The following is a 22,406-nucleotide window of genomic DNA, read 5'->3' as shown; positions in this document are numbered from 1 at the left end:
TGCACAGACAGTGCGCACAGATGACGACTGTGCATGCGTCGAAAAAATCTGGGCCGTGTGCGGACAGTCCACAGACAGTCCATGCAGACTGTGCTGATGACGAAATTTGCGTCATGCATACTGTGCGTGGAGCGATCAGCAACATGGAAAAACGAAGTATACTTAGTATACTGGCCTTAAGTCTCAGGGTGTATCTATTCTTATTCAAAAGCCAGTACCATTTTCTGTCTCTGAGGTCATCTCAGACTATAATGGGCACTATATTATTCTGACAGGCCAGATTAATGGAGTTCGAATGATCCTGCCCAATGTATACAGTCCTTTTTGGGATAATGAGGCTCTTTTTTTAAAAGCCACTACAATTTAGGAGTCGTGAAAGGCCTTTTGTAGAGGAGAAATCTCTTACACAGCCTATCATAGAAAAATCGCAACTGTGAGGAGCTCTGATTTATTAAGAACTTTGTCAGAGCTTCAGTCCAGCTGTGTAAGCTCACCAATCCGAGATCTCTTCAATAAGCTTCTTACAACCAAGGCCTATTTTGATCTGCTGGCAATGAATCAAGCACTTTAAGCATTACAAATGTCTCTTCATAATTATTATGAATTTCGGTCTTTTTTTTTGTTTTTGCACCAAACATACCTTTTCAAAAAATTGACAAAATGTTCAATCTTGGTTTTATTAGACTATAAAACATTTTGCCACATGGTCTGGGGTGATTGGATATATGTTTTGGCAAAATTTGTCAAGGTGGTCTTTGGCAAACTTCAGGCATGCAGCAATGATTTTGTTGGAAAGCAGCGGCTTCCTTCATGTTGTCCTGCCATGGACACTATGCCAGTTTAATGTTTTCCATACAATAGACTCATTAACAGTGATGTTTAGCAGTTCCAATGATTCCTTCAAGTCTTTAGCTGTCACTCTAGGGTTCTTTTTTTACCTCATTGTGTATTCTGCGGTGTGCCCTTTGAGTCATCTTGGATAGACAGCCACTTCTAGGGAAAGTTGCCACAGTACTAAATCGTCTCCATTACTAGGCCATTTGTCTAACAGATTTATATTTAAGCTCTTCGAGATGACTTTGTAACCCTTTCCAGCTTTATGCAAAGCAAAAAAAATTGATCATAGATCTTCTTTTTTTGTGAGGCATGGTCCACGTCAGCAGACGCTTCTTGTCAATAGCAAACTCAAAATGTTTGAATGCTTTTTATAAGTCAAAGTAGCTCTAACCCACACCTCCAATCTCACCCTCCAACAGAAGGCATGGCCCCCACAGAGCCCCCCACTGAACATCAAGTCAGTTTGGGATTACATGAATAGACTTAAGCAATTAAATAGATAGAAGATCTGTGGTGAATTCTCCAAGAAGCTTGGAACATCCTGTCTGCCAACAAACAAGAAAAACTGTGTCCAGGTGTACATAGGAAAATAGGTGCTGTTTTGAAGGCAAATGTATATTATGGATGTATGTTATCTGTGATGTTTGTGTGTATTTTTTTTTTTTAACATGAGGTTCCAAGAAGAATTTCTCAGTGATAGGACAAAATAAAGTATCATCTAATCTAATCTATTCAGTACAATTGTTACACTGCAGTCTGACTGCAATAGGTGTTATTCAGGACCAGCCACTATAATTCATATGTTCTGAACCTGCCCTTTCTTAATTTTGGGGCTCAGTCTTTGACTGTCTTTCAGCCATTACCTCCGCAAATGTCCCACCCTCACTCGTTGGTCTGTTTGGGGTTCAACCCATTGGCCACTCACTGCCCCCTTAGTTCACAGATTTTGTTGCATTTTTAACATTGCCCCTTGATTAGAAAATGTATGAGATTTTGATGCCACTTGATTTTAATAAATAGTAATACAAAATTATACAAAATTAATTAAAAAAAATTATTACAAAACGCATTATATTATTGGTTGCTTGATAACAGTGTAAGGCAATTTGTGTTCCATAACCTTTTAATACACCACACGCCACTGGTGTGGATGTACTTACCTCCTCTGGGCACAGCAGGTGTAGACACTCACTGAAGTGAGAACAGATGAGCGGAAATGCCATGAGGTGTCGCTGCATCGACACGTCCTCACTGCACTGAGAAAACAGCTTCTCAAACACACGTGCATGGAAACTGAAAGATCACAAACACACAAAGGCAGGAGAAATATTACATGCTGCTTTGAGAGTACATACCGCAGCATGGGTCTACACACACACAAATATTTATATTCGAACAAAATGCAAACTCAATCTAAGGATAAGTCAACTTGTAAGGATGTCTGTACAGATCCTCCTTACAGCTAGACCACAAGGGTTTTTTGTGTAATGATAAACACTCTGGAACGTAGGTACAATATTCCCTCAAAAAAAAGAAATTCACTGACATTGAAGTGCGTATGCTCTACACTACTTCTGGCTCTACTAATGAAGAAAAGCAGGAAGTTTAGCACTTGTTGCACAATGCACCAAAGTCAAATTAAGATGATCGAGTAGTGAGTAAAAAATTGTAATATATCACAGTTTTGAATCACTATACATTATACATAAAGAACTGCTATATTATCGTATTGTGACCCAGATATCAATAAAATATAAAATAGCCAGGTCCCTGCTGATTCCCACCCCTAGTGTATTCACAGATGCTTAAAACTGACAAAAAACAAATCACTGATTTCCTTATACACCATGCTGTCATCGGCTTTTATTAGGACCTGCTAAGGTAAAAAAAAAAAAAAAAGCATTTAATGACATGATAGTTGTTAGTTGCAGCCCTAAATCATAAATTTGCCACATATAGTACAGACTCACCACAGAATAGAGAGATCTGCTGTTTCATAGAGAAGTTCATTTACACTGTCCATCATTCTGGTGTGAAACTGTGTCATGTTCATGATCTTGGCAAGGTCAGGATAGTCCTTCAGTGCCAGAGGAGCTTTGCCAATACTGGTGTATGCCTGAAAAATAGTCATTAAAAATTGAATGTTTGTATGTAACTTTGAAGGAGTATAGGAACTGAATCTAATGTTGGCGTCTTACTAGCTGATTTTACTTTAATTCTTTCTTTTTTTTTTTTTTTTGCCTTTTGCCTTTTGGTTTATTGAACTTTGTTGAAACAGTACCTGCAGTCTTAACCAGTCCAGTCTAAATGGTTTGAAGTCAAATTCTTCTCTGCTGTCCACTGTTTTAAAAAAGATCACCAAAGAATAATTAGAAAGCCAAATAAATCAGTAAATAAAATCATCAATCATAAATTCAAACATAATTAAGGATCTAGATCTGTGTCTCTTAACTGATTTTGCTTCAGGACCCAGATTTTACATGGAGTTTCCAAACAAAGTTTGTGAGGAGCATTTTCATTTAATCTGTCCAATCACAACACTAGATTAAGCATATATAAACAACTGCTTACCACACTGCTGCAAAAATTCTTCTGGCATTTGGCCCCGCCCACTTACCCGCAATACCTCAATACTCCACTTGAAGCATTTGCCCTCATCAGATAAAGCTCCACCTTCTCAGTTAATTGTCATTTAACAGAAGCTGCCGCAGCAGCTCACTATTTTTAATCTTTTGTGGCTATGGCAACTGCCACTTAAATTGTTGTTTTCTGTAAAAGTATGTTCAAAACATTTTATCCCGACGCACTTTAGAGTTTCAACCTGGTCCTCCCACACAGGTTTTTCCTCTTTTAGCATTTGAGATTACCTCACTATGCAGCTCCTTTAATCACACAGCAAGCAGTCAGTGATTATTATATATTTTAAAGTGGGATTCTGAATTAATGGAGCTGAGATTATATTTTACGAGGCTTCAACATAGAAACTAAATGCTGTATGTTAAACAAGTAGTTCATCAATCAGGTGGTTGTAACCGAGCACACCTCACAGAGCTCCGAGTAAACATGCTTCATCTAGCACCGGATGATTTTGCCTGTTAATTGTCAAAGTTTTATATACTGTATATTTTGTTGCTCGCATTACCATTTCACAAGCTGTAAATCCCAGCATTCAAGTTCAAAATTAATTAATTAAAAAAAAATGAGGCAAGTATGAAACTCATCATATCATGTTTTCTCAGTTCAAATGTATTTTCTAAAACTTTTTACCATGCCCATCACAGCATACAAAGCATTCACTATTACTAATGACAGGTGCTGTTAACCACTATATGAGCTCTCATGCAGTCACGCATGCATATTTTTCCCCACAGTTCTGTCTCGGACAAGTAGTCAAGTTTATCTTTTGATCAACTGTCACCAACATGTTGACACTGCTGTTTTTTTTTTATATATATGACCAGTAAATACCATAATGGTACTATAGTTGGGCTCCCCTGCTTAGTCTTTGTTTTCTCAAGGCTCCTTCCTTTTCACAGACGCTATTAATATAGAAGACTGAACATCCTTTACTATGCTGTTTAAACAACTCCACTGCCCCAGCAGTGCTTTCACTCCCTGCTCCCGCAGAAGAAGCATCTTGACTATTTTGTCTGATATGCTTGCTGTTATATAGGGGACTAATGAGATTTTACAGTGTTTTTTGCACATTGCTTACGTTGTTGCACATTACAAACACAGAAAATTCTCAATAGGTGTCTGCAGGTGTTTTTACTGCTCTCCACAGGTGCATTTACAGGTATTTTTCCTACTTCTAGGATACTAGTATACTAGTTATTTTTTGCCCTTTGCCACACTTTTGCAAGTTATATTGTGCAGTTATATGTTTATGCCCCACACAGTTAACATTATTTAACAACATTACTATAGTTAGCATGAACTATTGAACCTAATGTTAGTTACAACATATACTACTACATTTTTAAAATCAAAAGTTGTATTAGTTAAAATTAGCTAATGCACTGTGAACTAACATTAACTAACAATGAACAATTGTTATTTTATTAACTAACATTACAATTAATAAAAGCTATAAAAATATATTGTTCATTGTTTGTTCATGATACCTAATGCATTAACTAATGTTAACGAATGGAACCTTTTTACAAACCTTTTTTCGCCCGGTAGAGTGAACGCGTGCGCGTCTTAGCTGCCGTTGATCTCCGGTTAATTTTCGATTTACCAGTTGATTTTTTTATCTATCAGCTATTTTTCAATCTAAGTGAACAATATTCAACTGTGAATAGTTGTATGGGACCTGGGAAATCGTCACGTTATTATTCCTGGACTCTTTGGCTTGCCAATTTATCTGTGTTAACCTGCTAGTTTACCTGCTAGCTGCTGTTTTTATCTAAGAGTCTCCGATCAAAAACTATGTGGATCCACAGGCTGCTCACATGGATTATGCTCACCTGGATTATGTTCTGTTACACATGTCGTCCAGTGGCATCATTGTGTCACTACTCGGCGGCAGAACTTTTCCAGCAACGAGACTGTTTCTTTCCACCACCTCTGACCTTGCATCTTCACCTAGATGTTTTCCGCCAAGCACGTCGGAAATACATACATCTTGGGTCTCGACGAAACTACAATATCAGCTACTCAGGTTCCGTGAAATCATTTTGGTCATCATATGCTACCGCGGTAAATTTAGTTTGACGTTCGACATTCGTTAGATATTCGGTTTCGCTTACCCGCGGTCCCTTCAGTCGACAATCTTACAAAGATGTCATTAGCACACTTGGTTTAAAGGGAGTACAACTATACTATATGGGCATAAGAATTGGATTTGGAACAGTAAACGCTTGGTGTGGCTGCAAAATTATGCCTGAAATGCTCCGATGCGCTTTGACTGCTTAGCAGATGTAAGGGACCGTCTGAAAACTCCACCCACTACGCTAAAACATAGGAGATGTCCACTCATTAGTTCAATTGACGTGCAAGTTATACATGGGAAAGAAAAAAAAACAAACAAACAGTAAAATACATTTTCACATTCAGAATGTTCTAATAACTTCCCAGAGGATACATGGACTTACTACAGGTGCGATTATTACAGTATGATCAATTACATAAGTACAGTAATCAATAAATTTAGAAAAATATTCACTAAAATTCACCAAAATGATATTTTCTCATTCTAAAAGTTGTAGTAACTTCTCAGAGGATAGATTGACTTACTAAAGGTGAGATTATTACAATATCATCAATTATATAAGTACAGTATTCAATTATTTTAGAAATAAATTAAACAAAATTCACCAAAATTATATTTTCTCATTCTAAAGGCTGTAGTAACTTCCTGGAGGATAGATGGACTTACTACAGGTGAGATTATTACAGTATCATCAATTACGTAAGTACAGTAATAAATTATTTTAGAAAAATATTCACTAAAATAAACCAAAATTATATTTTATCATTCTAAAGGCTGTAGTAACTTCCCAGAGAATAGATGGACTTACTACAGGTGCAATTATTACAGTATTATCAATTATATAAGTACAGTAATCAATTATTTTAGAAAAATATTCACAAAAATTCACCGAAATTATATTTGATCATTCTAAAGGTTATAGTAACTTCCCAGAGGATAGACGGACTTCATCCAGGTGCGATTATTACAGTATTTATAATATGAGTACAATCATGAATATATATAATTATATCCACCTCCACCCACATAATTATTGTGCTAGTGTCTTCTTTTCCCCTATGAATTTATACTCTGCCAGTTATTTAGCTTTTTGCTAGATTATCATGTGTTAGATCACCTGCTTTCTGTCTGTTCCTGCTACTTGTTCAGGGAGTTTTGTATGTTCCATGTGTGTCTCTAAATTAAGGCTTTTTTCATCTGGTTTTCTGCCTCCCTGTCTGTTGCGACCAATGCTACTTTACATTTTTCTTGCCCTGATTTAATGAAATTGTCCTCTGATTGTACTTTCACTATAAATTCAGTTCTGTTCTCCCTGCTCTACCCATGAATGGCTGGGCAGTGAGAGCCTAGAAAAGAAGCATGCAATGAAATTATTACTTCAAATGAAAGTAAAATTGATACACTTGATGCAAATGGTCCTGACTGAAACAACCATCGATTAAAACCATTGTATCCCTTAAAATCTCCAACGTAACTCAAAGCCAATTAATTAGCAACAACTTATTCAGTTATTTACTGAAATAAAATGAAAAACACTGCAAATTTACTTGCCTGTCACATTCTTTAAAGAAGATCCCAAATTAATTTAAAATAGTCTTACAGAAGGAATAATAAATATAGAATAATAGCAATACACTTTTTTGGTGGAAAATGTTTTATGAATTTGTTATACATTTTGTTAATGGAAATGTAGTGAATATACCTAAGTTTAGAAAACATAAGCATTAACATAACAACATGGGGATCATTATGAAAGAGTTTTTGAAAAAATAAATACCACAGATATCCTACTTATTTGTTACCGGGAATTATCACAGTAATATTATTGTCATTTTTTAATGTGTTTTAAACATTTTCCACCATGTTTATTAGTCCTGTCTCTTCATTGGTCTATGTTTATGAGTCTTGTTATCAGTTCTGTTTTATCATTGTTTCTTGTTTCATTGCCTTGTTATCATGTTCATTAGTTTAGTCTCGTCATTGTTTGTCTCTGTCATGTGGTTACCCATGTTCATTTATTTAAGCCCTCATGTTTGCCATTGTCTTTTGTCAAGTATTGTTTTGGTGTAATGTTGTCAAGTCATTTATGTTTGTTTCGTTTTGGATTTCACGTTGTTAATAAATACTGCACTTGGGTTCACTCGTCATCGTTTGTTCCTGTCTTCAGCCTGTCTCAACGTTACAATTACTTTTATATCAGGTCTTATCTCACTTCATATAAATTGAAATATCTGATGAAACATCCAGTTGGAGAAATACTCATACAAACACAGTTTCCTTGCATTAAGTTTTGCAGTCGAAACTTCAACTGGATGTTGCATTGAAAATGGAGAAGACTCCGATTACAAAAAGCTGGTGGATGACTTTGTCTTGTATTGTAGGAAACAACTGCAGCTGAATATCACAAACATAAAAAAGCTGGTGGTGGACTTTGAAAGAACCCCTGAGTCTGACTATCATTGAGGCACAGGATGCAACAGTACATCAGAACAGATGACTAAATATATGTAAAGGAAATTATCAGAAAGGACACCAGATTTGATATACATTTACTGAAGTCAGATGTTAAAGCATCCTCTCCACAACAGTGATTTTATGAGCACCGTGTTCAAGGAAGCAATATTGGAGATCTCTCTTGCCATCAGCAATCAGACTTTATTATGCCATCTCTCCTGTTAAGCCTATATAATAGGAAGCAGATACAGTATTAAAAGAAATGTTTAGAATTGTTTCTAAAATAATTGATTACTATATTTATATAATAGAACACACTGTAATAATCTCACCTGTTGTAAATCCGTATATCCTCTGAAAGGTTACTACAACATTTAAAATGAGAAAATATCATTTTGGTGAATTTTAGTGAATATTTTTCTAAAATAATTGATTACTGTACTTATATAATTGATCATACTGTAATAATCTCACCTGTAGTAAGTCCATCTATCCTCTAGGAAGTTACTACAGCCTTTAGAATGTTAAAATATCATTTTGGTGAATTTTAGTGATTTCTTTTTCTAAATAATTGATTACTGTACTTATATATTTGACCATACTGTAATAATCTCACATGTAGTAAGTTTGTCTATCCTCTGGGAAGTTACTACACCCTTTAGAATGTTAAAATTTAATTTTGGTCAATTTTAGTGATTGTTTTTTTTACTGAATATTTTTCTAAAATAATTGATTACTGTACTTATATAATTGATCATACTGTAATAATCTCACCTGTAGTAAGTCCACCTATCCTCTAGGAAGTTACAACACCCTTTAGTAGGTTAAAATATAATTTTGGTTATTTTTAGTGATTTTTTCTAAAATAATTGATTACTGTATTTATATAATTGATCATACTGTAATAATCTCACCTGTAGTAAGTCCATCTATCCCCTGGAAAGTTACTACACCCTTTAGAATGTTAAAATATCATTTTGGCGAATTTTAGTGATTTTTTTCCCTAAAATAATTCATTACTGTACATATATAATTGATCATACTGTAATAATCTCATCTGTAGTAAATCCATCTATCCTCTAGGAAGTTATTACAGCCTTTAGAATGTTAAAATATAATTTTGGTGAATTTTAGTCATTGTTTTCTAAATAATTGATTACTGTACTTATATAATTGATCATACTGTAATAATCTCACATGTAGTAAGTTTGTCTATCCTCTGGGAAGTTATTACACCCTTTAGAATGTTAAAATATCATTTTGGCGAATTTTAGTGATTGTTTTCTAAATAATTGATAACTGTACTTATGTAATTGATCATACTGTAATAATCTCACCTGCAGTAAGTGCATCAACCCTCTAGGAAGTTATTACACCCTTTAGAATGTTAAAATATCATTTTGGTGAATTTTAGTGATTTGTTTTTTCAAAAATAATTGATTACTGTACTTATGTAATTGATCATACTGTAATAATCTCACCTTTAGTAAATCCATCTATCCTCTAGGAAGTTACTACAGCCTTTAGAATGAGATCATATAATTTAGGTGAATTTTACTAAATATTTTTCTAAAATAATTGATTACTATACTCATATAATTGATGATACTGCAATAATCGCACCTGTAGTAAGTCCATCTATCCTCTAGGAAGTTACTACAGCCTTTAGAATGAGAAAATATCATTTTGGTGAATTTTGGTTAATTTATTTCTAAAATAATTGAATACTGTACTTATATAATTGATGATACTGTAATAATCTCACCTGTAGTTAGTCCATCTATCCTCTGGGAAGTTACTACAGCTTTTAGAATGAGAAAATATAATTTTGGTGAATTTTACTGAATATTTTTCTAAAATAATTCATTACTGTACTTATGTATTTGATGATAATGTAATAATCTCACCTGTAGTCTGTCTATCCTCTGGGAAGTTACTACAGCCTTTAGAATGTTAAAATATCATTTTGGTGAATTTTAGTGAATAGTTTTCTAAAATAATTGATTACTGTACTTATGTATTTGATGATAATGTAATAATCAAACTAACTTTACCGCGGTCATATAACCTGTCCTTCAAGGAAACATCGCCGGTCTGTTGTCTCCTAATGTAATAGCTTCTGGGAATGTGACGTCAGCAACGCAATGCATGTTGGGACTTTAGGACACGGAAGCTGTGGTGGATACTGTGTTGTATTGGAAACAGACGGTATAGTTTGTATTATACAGATAAAAATACGTAACAATGGTGAATGCTTGTTGTGTAATTAACTGCCATAATCGCACTCATGACCGGCATGGAACCCGTATTTCAAATGGAGTGCGATTGGTCTTCATTCGGTCCATTATTGTTTTTGTTTTTTTTCTGTTTATTATCACTGTGTACTAATATCTGATAACTGATGAGTGTGTCCTAAAACATGGCGGCAACTACCCAGAATGCACTATGATTTGTTTACTGTCTTTGGTGTTTTGCTGTAACACAAATCACTAATTATTAAGCAGATGCATGAAGACGCTGTGCCGTTATGGTTAAAAATGTAATTGCTGTGATTAGTGGTAATGTGACCAACATTAATCTGATTTAAATTGGGATCCTCACAGAATAGCGCTGAGATGAGTGACTGATGAGATATTGAGAGCTCCCGGAGAGGGCGCATGTTTGATTGACACCACGAGTGAGCATATTGAAGGGAGTGAAGCTTAAAGTGTTCATGATTGCTCAAACAGTCTCTATCGCTCAACACAACATCTGATTGTCACGACTCATGTTACATCACATACACTCAGATTTGTATATGCATGTTTATTTGTTCATATTCTCCCCTGGAGTGAGTCTCATCTCCTATCATTACATGCATCGCACATCCCCATACATCTGAATGTCTCGCATCAGAGAGTCAGGCCAGGGTAATGGAGACTTGGGTTTTGGGATGTGTTCCCAGGCTTTGGTTCCCGGATCTGCTGGATACTCCCCCATGGTAAATTCCCTTAGGGAGGGAACTGCTCTCGTAAGCTCGAGGCATGATCTGGCATCCCCAAACGGAGCTGTGGAAATTTCATGTTTTGCCCCTGAACGGGACTCGTCTGACACACTTGGGCTGTTGCAGCCAGTGCTCGACCCCATATTACAGGCCAGGGCCCCCTCAACGAGGGGTGATAATTTTGTTGCCACAAAAAGTGGCAACGTTTTGCTGACTGGTTTTCCTCCTGTGATGAGGACACAGCACCCTGGGTCACCCTGCAAGCTTTCTCTATTTCTCCCTTTGAGTTGGATGAGGCTAAAAGACTGCGCATGCAGACCGCCTTATGAGGGTATGACACGTGTACAATCACTGAGCACTTTATTAGGAACACCTATACACCTACTTGTTCATGCGATTATCTTATCAGCCAATCATGTGGCAGCAGTGAAATGCATAAAAGTATGCAGATACAGGTCAGGAGCTTCAGTTAAGGTTCACATCAACCATCAGAATGGCAAAAAAAATTTATCTCAGTGATTTTGACCGTGGCGCAATTGTTGGTGCCAGACGGGCTGGTTTGAGTATTTCTGTAACTGCTGATCTCCTGGGATTTGCACACACAACAGTCTCTAGAGTTTACTCAGAATGGTGCCAAAAACATCCAGTGAACAGCAGTTCTGCGAATGGAAACTCAGATAACCATTCAGTACACTTGTAGTGAGCAGAATAGCATCTCAAAGTGCACAACTCATCGAACCTTGAGGCGGATGCGCTACAACAGCAGAAGACCACGACATAGCGTTCCTAATAAAGTGCTCAGTGAGTGTACATTAACCGAACGAGTCAATTCAGGCTATCTGAACATCTTTTTATCTGCTTTGAACGCCATTTAAAGACCGGTCTAATGACCACGTCATCTTCTCTCTTCCACTATATCCGTGAAGAGTTGTTATTTTCATTGGTTCACTACTCTCTTGGCTAGTAGCACTATATTACGTTCCCCGTCTATGGCCGTTTTATCTCTTCCCTTACCACTCTATCTGAAGTAATTTTCTGAACAGTGTTTCACTACCCGGAATGGTTAGTGTCATTAACCTAGTTTCCATCCACTTTTCGTGCTATTTTATTATCGACAAAGTGAAAATGCATAAAACAAAGTTTGGGAAATTTGCCATCTTCTGCCTGTTTCCATTCAAATGGCCTTTTATCGATAAAAATGGTGTGCGTGATGACGTCATGCCTAAAAAAAACCTTAATAAACCTTAATAATCCAAAAATAAGTTTTGGTTTATTGTAAAAGAAATCTGCCTTAAGCAGTTTCCATAGAGAAATGTGTGTTTATTGCTAATTGTGTACCTTCTGCCTCCCAGATGTCCCTAAGCTTCCTCCAAAGTTTTGGTAAAATGGGGAGAGTATTCAATTCAATGAAATTAGACAGCTTACTATCATTTTAATTTCACAAATAAATGCAATCAGTAGAGGAGGAATTGCAATCAAAAGGGAACTTTTCCCCTTATGATAGGACTGTAATATTGGTCCTGATGTTGCACCTGTCGCAGGTTGCCACCGGTTCCGACCCAAAAGCGAATCATCATGGCCCTCTTCAAGCTGGCAACCTGCACCAAGTAGTGGGGGAAACTTTCGGTCTTAGTCTAAGGACCATCCATGGATGTGTATATGCTGTGTGCACAGCTATTAAAGATAAACTGATGTGGTGTAATATCAGGGTTTACATATGATACATTCCTGATATTCAATAGGCTATTTTGAACAATCATCTAATCTAAAGCATTGCCATCACAACTGCATCATGTCCCGCATATTTTTCAGCAACTTTTAATGACCAACTGAACTTGATTATCATCTAAAATTAATTTTAGCGTCATTATGCAATATACTTTTCTGAAGCTCAGCAAATGTGATCCGAGGTAAAGAGGGTTAGATTTAAAATATTTAAAAGTTTTAAATGTTCAAAAGCTCATTTTCTGAAAGTGAACTCTGCATTGGACAAATAGTACTGATAGTTTATAGTATTGAAAAAAGTGTAGAACATTCTGAGAATGTCATTCAGCCGACATTTTTCATCTACAGAACAGGGTAAGGCTAATTTAAGTTTGTGTAAAGAAAAGGCAAGTATATAGGCCTAACAATATTCTTTTTTCATTTGGTAATTAATTATTGACTGGTTATTTATTTAATTTAATACAGGGAATTTTGCTGGCATTTTTTCAAAAGTAAGCTAAACAATCATTTTATAGAATGGGCTATATGTTAGTGTTCCAAAAAAGCACACTGATGCTTTTCTTCTAGTATTGTGTATTTATTTTTAATTTAAAACATCTTTGTGCACAGAAATTATATGTTTGTTTTTGTATTTTGGGCTAATTCCATGACTGCTGTCTATTATTTTGAATGGTGTGGAAAAGCAGCTTTAATAGCCTAAATAAATGGATGGCTACCACGATTAAATTAATCACAGTGGCCATTAATTTGTTCTCCATGCACTTGTCGATGTGCATGATAAGAGATATTTGTGTTGGCACTCCTGAAAGTGTCATGTTTGCAGCATCGGATCTGTGCAGGTATGCCGTTAAGATCAATCCATAATCACATACAATAAATTGGCTTTCAAGGATATATACCTTGTCGTCATGATTAACACAGGCTAATGATTAGGGTAAATTCTGTCTTGTGACACTACATTTTTGCTTTAATGCCAATTTTCTCGACAAAAAGTGTTTCCAAACCAGTTTTTCGCGACATTTGAAGTATCGACATATAGTTTATGCGCTAGAGTTAAATGGAAAAATATTATGTCGACACTCATGAAATGTTAGCGATAATTTGTGTTTCCATCAGCTTTATTTTGCGCTAAAACGTTTTTCGCAAAAAAATCCTTGGATGGAAACTTTTTTCCTGTTTTAAAATATGATAGGGAGGTTATATCAGTGCTTTAGCAAACGGAATTTTCCCCCATTCATCCATTATGCTGGTCGTTAGCTGTGCAATTGTATGAGGCCTACGTTGCCGTATTGTGTGCTTCATAATGCGCCGCACATTCTCAGCCAATCTAGCATCCACACTCTGCTTACACAGCCATGTACTTGTAATCCGGGCAGTATGTGGTTTGATGTTGTCCTGCTGGAAATTGCAGGGACGTCCCTGGAAAAGATGGCATCTGGATGGCAGCATATGTTGCTCCAAAATTTTTACTTATCTTTCTGCAATAATGGTGCCCTCACAGATGTGCAAGTTACCCATGCCATGGGCACTGACATACCCCTATACCATGACAGACACTGGCTTTTGGACCTGACACTGATAACAGCTTGGATTGTCCTTTTCCTCTTTGGCCTGGAGAACACGGCGGCTGTTTTTTCCCAAAAACTTTTTGAAATTTGGACTCGTCAGACCACAAAACATGATTCAACTGTTCTACTTTCCATCTCAGATGAGACAGAGCCCAGAGAAGTTGGCGGCACTTATGGACAGTGTTGATGAATGGCTTCTGCTTTGCAGAGTAAAGCCTTAACTTGCATCTGTGGATGAAGTTAATGGTGTTAACTGACAAAGGTTCACCAAAGTATACCTGAGTCCATGTCATGATATCCATTACAGACGCATGACGATTTTAAGATGTTTGAGGGATCGGAGATCACGTGCATTAAGAAGTAGTGTTTGGCCTTGCCCTTTATGCACTAAGATTTGACAGGATTTCTTGATTCTTTTAACTATATTGTGCACTTTAGAAGGTGAAATGCCTAAAAATACTTACAATTTGTCTTTGAGGAACATTGTTCTTAAATCGCTGGATTATTTGCTGACGCATCTGTTTGCAAATTGGCGAGCCTAGACCCATCCTTGCTCTTGAAGGACTAGGTGTTTTTTTTTTTTTTTTTTTGGAGGCTCCTTATATACTATAACACAACTGCCTCACCTGTTTAACATCACCATTTTCACATCACCTTGTTATTTCAACTCATCAGATTGTTATTAGTCCTATATTGCCCCTGTCTCAACTTTTTTGTAATGTGTTGCAGGCATCAATTTCAGAAAAAAAAAAAATAATTATATCTTCAAAAGGCAGTGCTGTTGTGTAAAACATTACGTTTTTGTTTGAGTACAAGTCAAAGTACATTACAAATCACTCCGTTTTGTTTTTATTGGCATTTTGAATACTGCCTGAACATTTTTGGAATTGGGGTTGTAGTTGGTTATATGGTTTGTTGCACTTTATTATTTGCAAATTCGAGCTAAACCCCTCTGTCACAGGACAGAACATAGTCTAATAGACACAATTTCAGTTGTAATTGACAGAATGTGTAGTTACTGCATTTGGTCTTTGCAGGGCAGTACAGGTCATCTATAAAATGGAAAGAGCACTTACAGTGTTTGAGACTCATTGCAGACAGAGTTGAGACAAATGAAGACATCAGAACAGATTCTTCCTCTGGACAGACGAGCATACCCTGAAATTGAGGAAACACTCAAACTGCCTATATGCCTTCTGAAAAAATGTGAGAGAAAACTGTATAGAAAAAGAATCCATGATCGAGTACCTGAATGGTATCATTGAGCGCTAGAGCATCATACTGTGACAGGTACTGAAGATGATAACGCTGTATGACATAACTGTGTTGAGTCAAAAGCGCTCGCAGCTTCTCCATGTAGTACAGGAGCTCTGCAATCCTTCTGCACAACAAATACATGTAACATATGAACAAAATGTCCATTATTATGATGCTGCATTTCCCAAACCAATCTGGGGAATTTAATTTTTCAATTTGAATATTTGTAAGTTTACAAAATCACCAGTGCTTCTCTTTTCACGTATAGATTATGAGCATCACAGTGACAGTAAGTCATATTGCCACTCCTAATTCCTGCTAAATTTAATGCTAACTTGAATGATTATTTTTTTCCCTCTGTTTTTACAAACTAATGGACAAATAATGGACACAAAGCTTAATTTGTATTGAACCTAGATTATTCCTTTACAATTTAAGTGTGTAATTTCTGCACCAGTATCATCACTATATGGAACTGCAAAAATAGTGAGTGTTTCCAAATGAGTTTTCCCAAACACTCCACCCATATTTGATTGGTCAGACAAACAGATAGTCCCGCCCCAAACTCAAACCATTAGCTGAGCAAATATTGCCATGCAGGGCTCGTCATGATGCTCAAACAAACAATGATTTGTTTTGCTTATTGTGTGTGCAAGACACCACTGGAAATGAATAGCGATCGATCAAATGCTATGCAAAAAAAAAAAAGACTGACGGATATCAGAAACATGGTTATCAAATGTTAACTGCTCATAAATATATTACATTAATTTGCTTTTATAAACATATTGCGCATGGATCGGCACCTATGACAGTATGCAATACATTAGAAGACAGTAGTAATATAGACCATTTGTGTCTTGCGCTATTTTGTGTATTTCTTCTTGAATGTCTATGACACACTCTTTACACATGGAAAAGGTGGTGCTTGTCAGAACTAATTGGATGTAGGCTCCATTAAATCAGATTTAATAGAGTATTTACAGGTGCATCTCAATAAATTAGAATGTCGTGGAAAAGTTCATTTATTTCAGTAATTCAACTCAAATTGTGAAACTCGTGTATTAAATAAATTCAGTGCACACAGACTGAAGTAGTTTAAGTCTTTGGTTCTTTCAATTGTACATTGGACATACTTTCCAGAAGGCCAACAATTCACTAAAAATGTTTTTTTTATTGGTCTTATGATGTATTCTAATTTTTTGAGATAGTGAATTGGTGGGTTTTTGTTAAATGTGAGCCAAAATCATCACAATTAAAAGAACCAAAGACTTAAACTACTTCAGTCTGTGTGCATTGAATTTATTTAATACACGAGTTTCACAATTTGAGTTGAATTACTGAAATAAATGAACTTTTCTATGACATTTTAATTTATTGAGATGCACCTGTACAATATCATTGTCTATAATTGTATATAACTGTTAAATTTATAAATTATAGAGAACTAATTTATCATATTGATCTACTAAAAAACAACTCCATCACTAATTTTAACTGTAGTAGGGACTAATTTTATGTTCCATTGTAATTCTAGAGTTTGGACATGTACTTTGATAGCACCTGCTGAATGAAATCCTCAAAATGCAAATGCAAGGATTGAGTTTAGACATTGCACTGAGAAAAAAGAACGAGACTTGACGTTGTAAGCGTAATGCCAAATTTTCCTAAAAATAGCAACTTAAGGTCCCTGTTGTGTGTGTGTCTGTGCTCTTTTTCCATTGTTTTTCTATGTTAACATGTGCTAGACGAACATTTTTGATTGGTGAGCCACATACAGCTGTTTTTTTATTTATTTTTTTATTTTTATTTTACGCTGTCATGAAAATTGAATAAGATTAGCAGCACATAGCCCTGTGCCTTAAGTCAAGGTAACACTAAACTTTAACTATGCAAATTTACATTGGACCCTGAAATGAACTATGATGTTATGCTCTAAGGCTTTTCTTTTTATTACATAATAAATCACAAATAACAAATAATATTGCATTCATAATGTTAAAATATAGCATTTTCTCCACTTTCACGTAACAATAAAAAAATGCAACTTTGTTTTCTTTGTATTGAGCCCAGAGGTCAATTTGTGATGTTTCAATCTATTGGATACACGCTGTCATGATTCACTGTTGTTTTACCTTGTGTTTAGCCTCTGTCTTCTGTTTTCCCCGGACTACATTTCCCATAATTCACTGCCCTCATCACTGCCAGCTGTTTCCAATTGTTGTCACCTGTTTTCCATTACCTCGTAATTACCTTGTGTATATAATGCCCTGATTTCTACCCAGTCGTTGTCAGTTGTTATGTGTTTTGCTCCTGTGTTATGTACGTTTGTTTTAGTTCCCTCTTCCTAGTCTTTCCGTGTTCCAGTGTTTACCCTGTTTTTGGTATTTGATTTATTTGTTATTCAAGTTGCTGCATCTAGATCCCGCTCTCTTGACTTCCCTCAATCGTGACAGAACAACTGATCATATAAAATGGATCTAGCAGCTTACTTTATTCAATTGAGCCAGGTGGATTTACCCATCAAGGAATACTCCCAACTTTTCTGCACCATTGCCAGCTACACAGGATTTGCTGATTCCCACCTGAAATCCATTTATCGGATAGGACTCACAGCTCAGCGGTGGAGGGAATTGCCGGAGACAGGAGACGACACTTGGGAGGAATATGCGAAGTTAACTTTAGAAACTCTTGCTTCAGAGGATCCTCCTCTCCCTACCCTGATCCCGGCTTCCAAGCCTTCCACGCCTGAGTATGCTCCACGCCATAACACAGCTACACCGGAATCTGCACCACACCATGTCACAGCCAAGTCTGAGTCTGCTCCACGCCATGTCACAGCCACGCCTTAGTCTGCTCCACGCCATGTCACAGCCACGCCTGAGTCTGCACCACGCTACGTCACAGCCACGCCTGAGTCTGCTCCACGCTACGTCACAGCCACGCCTGAGTCTGCTCCACGCTACGTCACAGCCACGCCTGAGTCTGCTCCACGCTACGTCACAGCCACGCCTGAGTCTGCTCCACGCTACGTCACAGCCACGCCTGAGTCTGCTCCACGCTACGTCACAGCCACGCCTGAGTCTGCTCCACGCTACGTCACAGCCACTCCTGAGTCTGCTCCACGCTACGTCACAGCCACGCCTGAGTCTGCTCCACGCTACGTCACAGCCACGCCTGAGTCTGCTCCACGCTACGTCACAGCCACGCCTGAGTCTGCTCCACGCTACGTCACAGCCACGCCTGAGTCTGCTCCACGCTACGTCACAGCCACGCCTGAGTCTGCTCCACGCTACGTCACAGCCACGCCTGAGTCTGCTCCACGCTACGTCACAGCCACGCCTGAGTCTGCTCCACGCTACGTCACAGCCACGCCTGAGTCTGCTCCACGCTACGTCACAGCCACGCCTGAGTCTGCTCCACGCTACGTCACAGCCACGCCTGAGTCTGCTCCACGCTACGTCACAGCCACGCCTGAGTCTGCTCCACGCTACGTCACAGCCACGCCTGAGTCTGCTCCACGCTACGTCACAGCCACGCCTGAATCTGCTCCACGCCTTGTCACAGCCACGCCTGAATCTGCTCTACACCATGTCACAGCCATACCTGAGTCTGCTCCACGCTATGTTCCCGAGTCTCTGCCCGTGTTCATGACCACAGAGGTCGTTCCTGAGTCTCTGCCAGTGTTCACGACCACAGAGGTCGTTCCCGAGTCTCTGCCAGTGTTCACGACCACAGAGGTCATTCCCGAGTCTCTGCCAGTGTTCACGACCACAGAGGCCGTTCCCGAGTCTCTGCCAGTGTTCATGACCACAGAGGTTGTTCCCGAGTCTCTGCCCATGTTCACGACCATTGAGGTCGGTTCCCAGTCATCCAGGACTCTTAGCCTCGAGCCTTCCATGGCTTCGCCCCTCGAGCCTCCCACGGCTCCGCCTTCCATGGCTTCGCCCCTCTAGCTTCCCACGGCTCCGCCTTCCACGGCTTCGCCCCCGAGCCTCCCACGGCTCCGCCTTCCACGGCTTCACCCCTCGAGTCTCCCATGGCTCCGCCTTCCACGGCTTCATCCCTCGAGCCTCCCACGGCTCTGCCTTCCACGGTTCCACCCCTCAAGCCTCCCATGGCTCCGTCCTCAGAGTCTTCCACGGCTCCATCCTCAGAGTCTTCCATGGCTCCAGTCCCAAGTCTGCGGCCACCTCCCAGGCCTCTTGAACTAGTCCCTAGTCCGCGGCCGCCTCCCAGGCCTCCTGGCTGTCTGCCTGATCTGCTCTGGGCCTTCTGGCCATCAGGCTGATCTGCTCTGGTCTCCTTGGTCTCCTGGCCATCCGCCTGATCTGCTCTGGTCTCCTGGCCATCCGCCTGATCTGCTCTGGTCTCCTGGCCATCCGCCTGATCTGCTCTGGTCTCCTGGCCATCCGCCTGATCTGCTCTGGTCTCCTGGCCATCTGCCTGATCTGCTCTGGTCTCCTGGATCCCCTGGCCATCCGCCTGATCTGCTCTGGTCTCCTTGGTCTCCTGGCCATCTGCTCTGGTCTCCTGGGTCTCTTGGCCATCCGTCTAATCTGCTCTGGTCTCCTGACCGTCCGCATATTCTGCTCTGGTCTCCTTGGTCTCCAGGCCGTCCACTTGATCTGCTCTGGCCTCTTTGGTCTCCAGCTCCATCTTTGCCCTGCCTCCTTTCCAGCCTTCCTTGGGCATCAGGAGCTGGCCATTAGAGGGAGGTTCTGTCATGATTTACTGTTGTTTTGCCTTGTGTTTAGCCTCTGTCTTCTGTTTTCCATTACCTCGTGTATCCTTCTGTGTATAATGCCCTGATTTCTACCCAGTCATTGTCAGTTGTTATGTGTTTTGCTCCTGTGTTATGTACATTTGTTTTAGTTCTCTGTTCCTAGTATTTCCGTGTTCCAGTGTTTACCCTGTTTTTGGCATTTGATTTATTTGTTATTAAAGTTGCTGCATCTAGATCCCGCTCTCGTGACTTCCCTCAATCGTGACAGAACAACTGATCATATAAAATGGATCTAGCAGCTTACTTGATTCAATTGCCTTCTCGTCATATGAATTTTCAGGTCAGAATCAAACTTTGTAATACAACATTTCTATGCATGAGCTTGCATTTCTGGTCTCATCATGAAGTGTAGTGTGACTGCAGATTAACACGGGTATGAAAATAGAGCCCATAGAAATAGTTTAAACACCATAACCATTTTCACCACAAATGACAAAAAAGCAGGAATTGTTTTTCCTATTTTTTGTCAAATGCTGGGCTAGACTTTTACCAAGACATAGAAAAAGTTAAACAAAAGCCTAAAGATCTTACACTGTACATATACAGTAAATGGAAGTAGTCTAGTGTGACCGCAGTTTAACAGGTATAAAAATAGAGCCCATAGACTTCCATGTACATTAATTTTTCCTTTGTTCTTACAAACTGAGGGAAAAGTCAGCATTTTATTTTTATTTTATTTTTTTGGTAATTGGCAGCATTTTACAAATGTTAATGGCTATTGAACCCAGAATTTTCCAGGCCCCATTAAATCAACACTGAAGTTTTGAGGCTTTTGGTTCATGTCCATTAGCTTTGAGGTCATCAATATGCTAGTATACTAGTAAACATTGACAAAGTACACCTTAAACAGATATACACATTTAAAGTGTAAAGCATTTCTCTTCTAAGAAAATGTGGCAAAAATATTAATGACATTATCTAGCACTACAGAGATTTTTGCCAAACTAAATACTCTCTAGAATGAGAAAATACCAGTGCCCAGTTGCATAAAACACCTTTAGTTGTTCCCTTAAGTATAACACTTAAGCTGTGCCCCAAACGACACACTATACACTATGCACTTATAAAATATACTATGCACTCAGCCATGTAGTGTATGAATTTTCAAAGTGTAGTATCATCCCAAATGGAACACTTAACGTTTTTTTTACTACATAGAAGCAATCGGCATGTAACAGTTGACGGAAGTGACGTTTCAAATGCACGTGAAGTGTTGCTGCTAGCTTTAGCGCGTTAGCCAACCTCAGTTCAACACTTGTAAATTAAACAACTTACATAGTCACACAGCTTGGGGTGATGGTAAAGCATTCAACTAATTTGTAAGGTGCTGTATCCACTGAAGTTTCGCCAGTTGCTACATTCTCCATTATTTAATCTTACACTACAAAATGGCTTAGAATAATGCAGAAGTGTGCGGTTTGGGACGCACCTTTAAAGTGTGATTTTTCCCTTGAAAGTGTAGCATATAATCCCTTAAACTCTTCTCTTATCTAAGGGAAACCGTTAAGGGATTTACTACAGTAAGCCAGGTTTTACCATAATACTGTTCTACTGTTACCAAGGATATTGTCACGAACTCAAGGACTCCTCCTGCTCACCACCAGAGGTCCCTCTTGCCCGAGTTCTGAGGGCACCTCGAACTACACTTCCCAGCACGCCTGCCTGGACTGATTACATTTACACCTGTTCCCTATTTCATAGACTATTTAAGCGCTGTTCTAACAATAGTCATTGTGAAGTCTTGTTTTACTCCTGCTAACATTTCTGAGCGTTTACCACTGTTTATACTGCCTGCCTGTGTTCGACTTCTGCCTGTTACCCACCTTTTGATACACTTCTGCCTGCCTTGTTTACTCATTGTTTACCTGGACTCTTACTGTGATTGTTTGCTGCCTGCCCTGACCATTGCCTGTTTATTACTACGTCTCTTATCTGCCTACGCTGTTCCATTACTGGTGATTTACCCTGCCTGTCTGTTTATGAGTTGCACATTTACTATTAAACCACATATGGATCTTAACCTCTGTTCTCCGGAGTCTGGGTTACAGATATGACATGTCCCTACCAACTTTCAGAAGATCG

The 22,406-nt window shown here is 38.6% G+C and overlaps 1 protein-coding gene across 2 annotated transcripts in view; it reads right to left on the bottom strand.

The window, feature by feature from the left end:
* nckap1l (NCK associated protein 1 like) overlaps window positions 1–22,406 on the bottom strand; it is a 165,353-nt gene that overhangs the window by 83,510 nt on the left and 59,437 nt on the right. For both annotated transcript variants that reach the window (XM_051672270.1, XM_051672271.1), the window contains 5 exons: window positions 15,530–15,662; window positions 15,358–15,439; window positions 3,119–3,177; window positions 2,808–2,953; window positions 1,998–2,130 (listed from right to left, as the gene is read on the bottom strand). In XM_051672270.1, the coding sequence (XP_051528230.1) occupies window positions 1,998–2,130; window positions 2,808–2,953; window positions 3,119–3,177; window positions 15,358–15,439; window positions 15,530–15,662 (553 nt within the window). The remainder of the gene's footprint in view (window positions 1–1,997; window positions 2,131–2,807; window positions 2,954–3,118; window positions 3,178–15,357; window positions 15,440–15,529; window positions 15,663–22,406) is intronic.

The sequence above is a fragment of the Myxocyprinus asiaticus genome, chromosome 35 (genome assembly GCF_019703515.2).
Source record: "Myxocyprinus asiaticus isolate MX2 ecotype Aquarium Trade chromosome 35, UBuf_Myxa_2, whole genome shotgun sequence".
Lineage (NCBI taxonomy): Eukaryota > Metazoa > Chordata > Actinopteri > Cypriniformes > Catostomidae > Myxocyprinus > Myxocyprinus asiaticus.
This window is presented reverse-complemented; position numbering and strand designations above follow the sequence as displayed.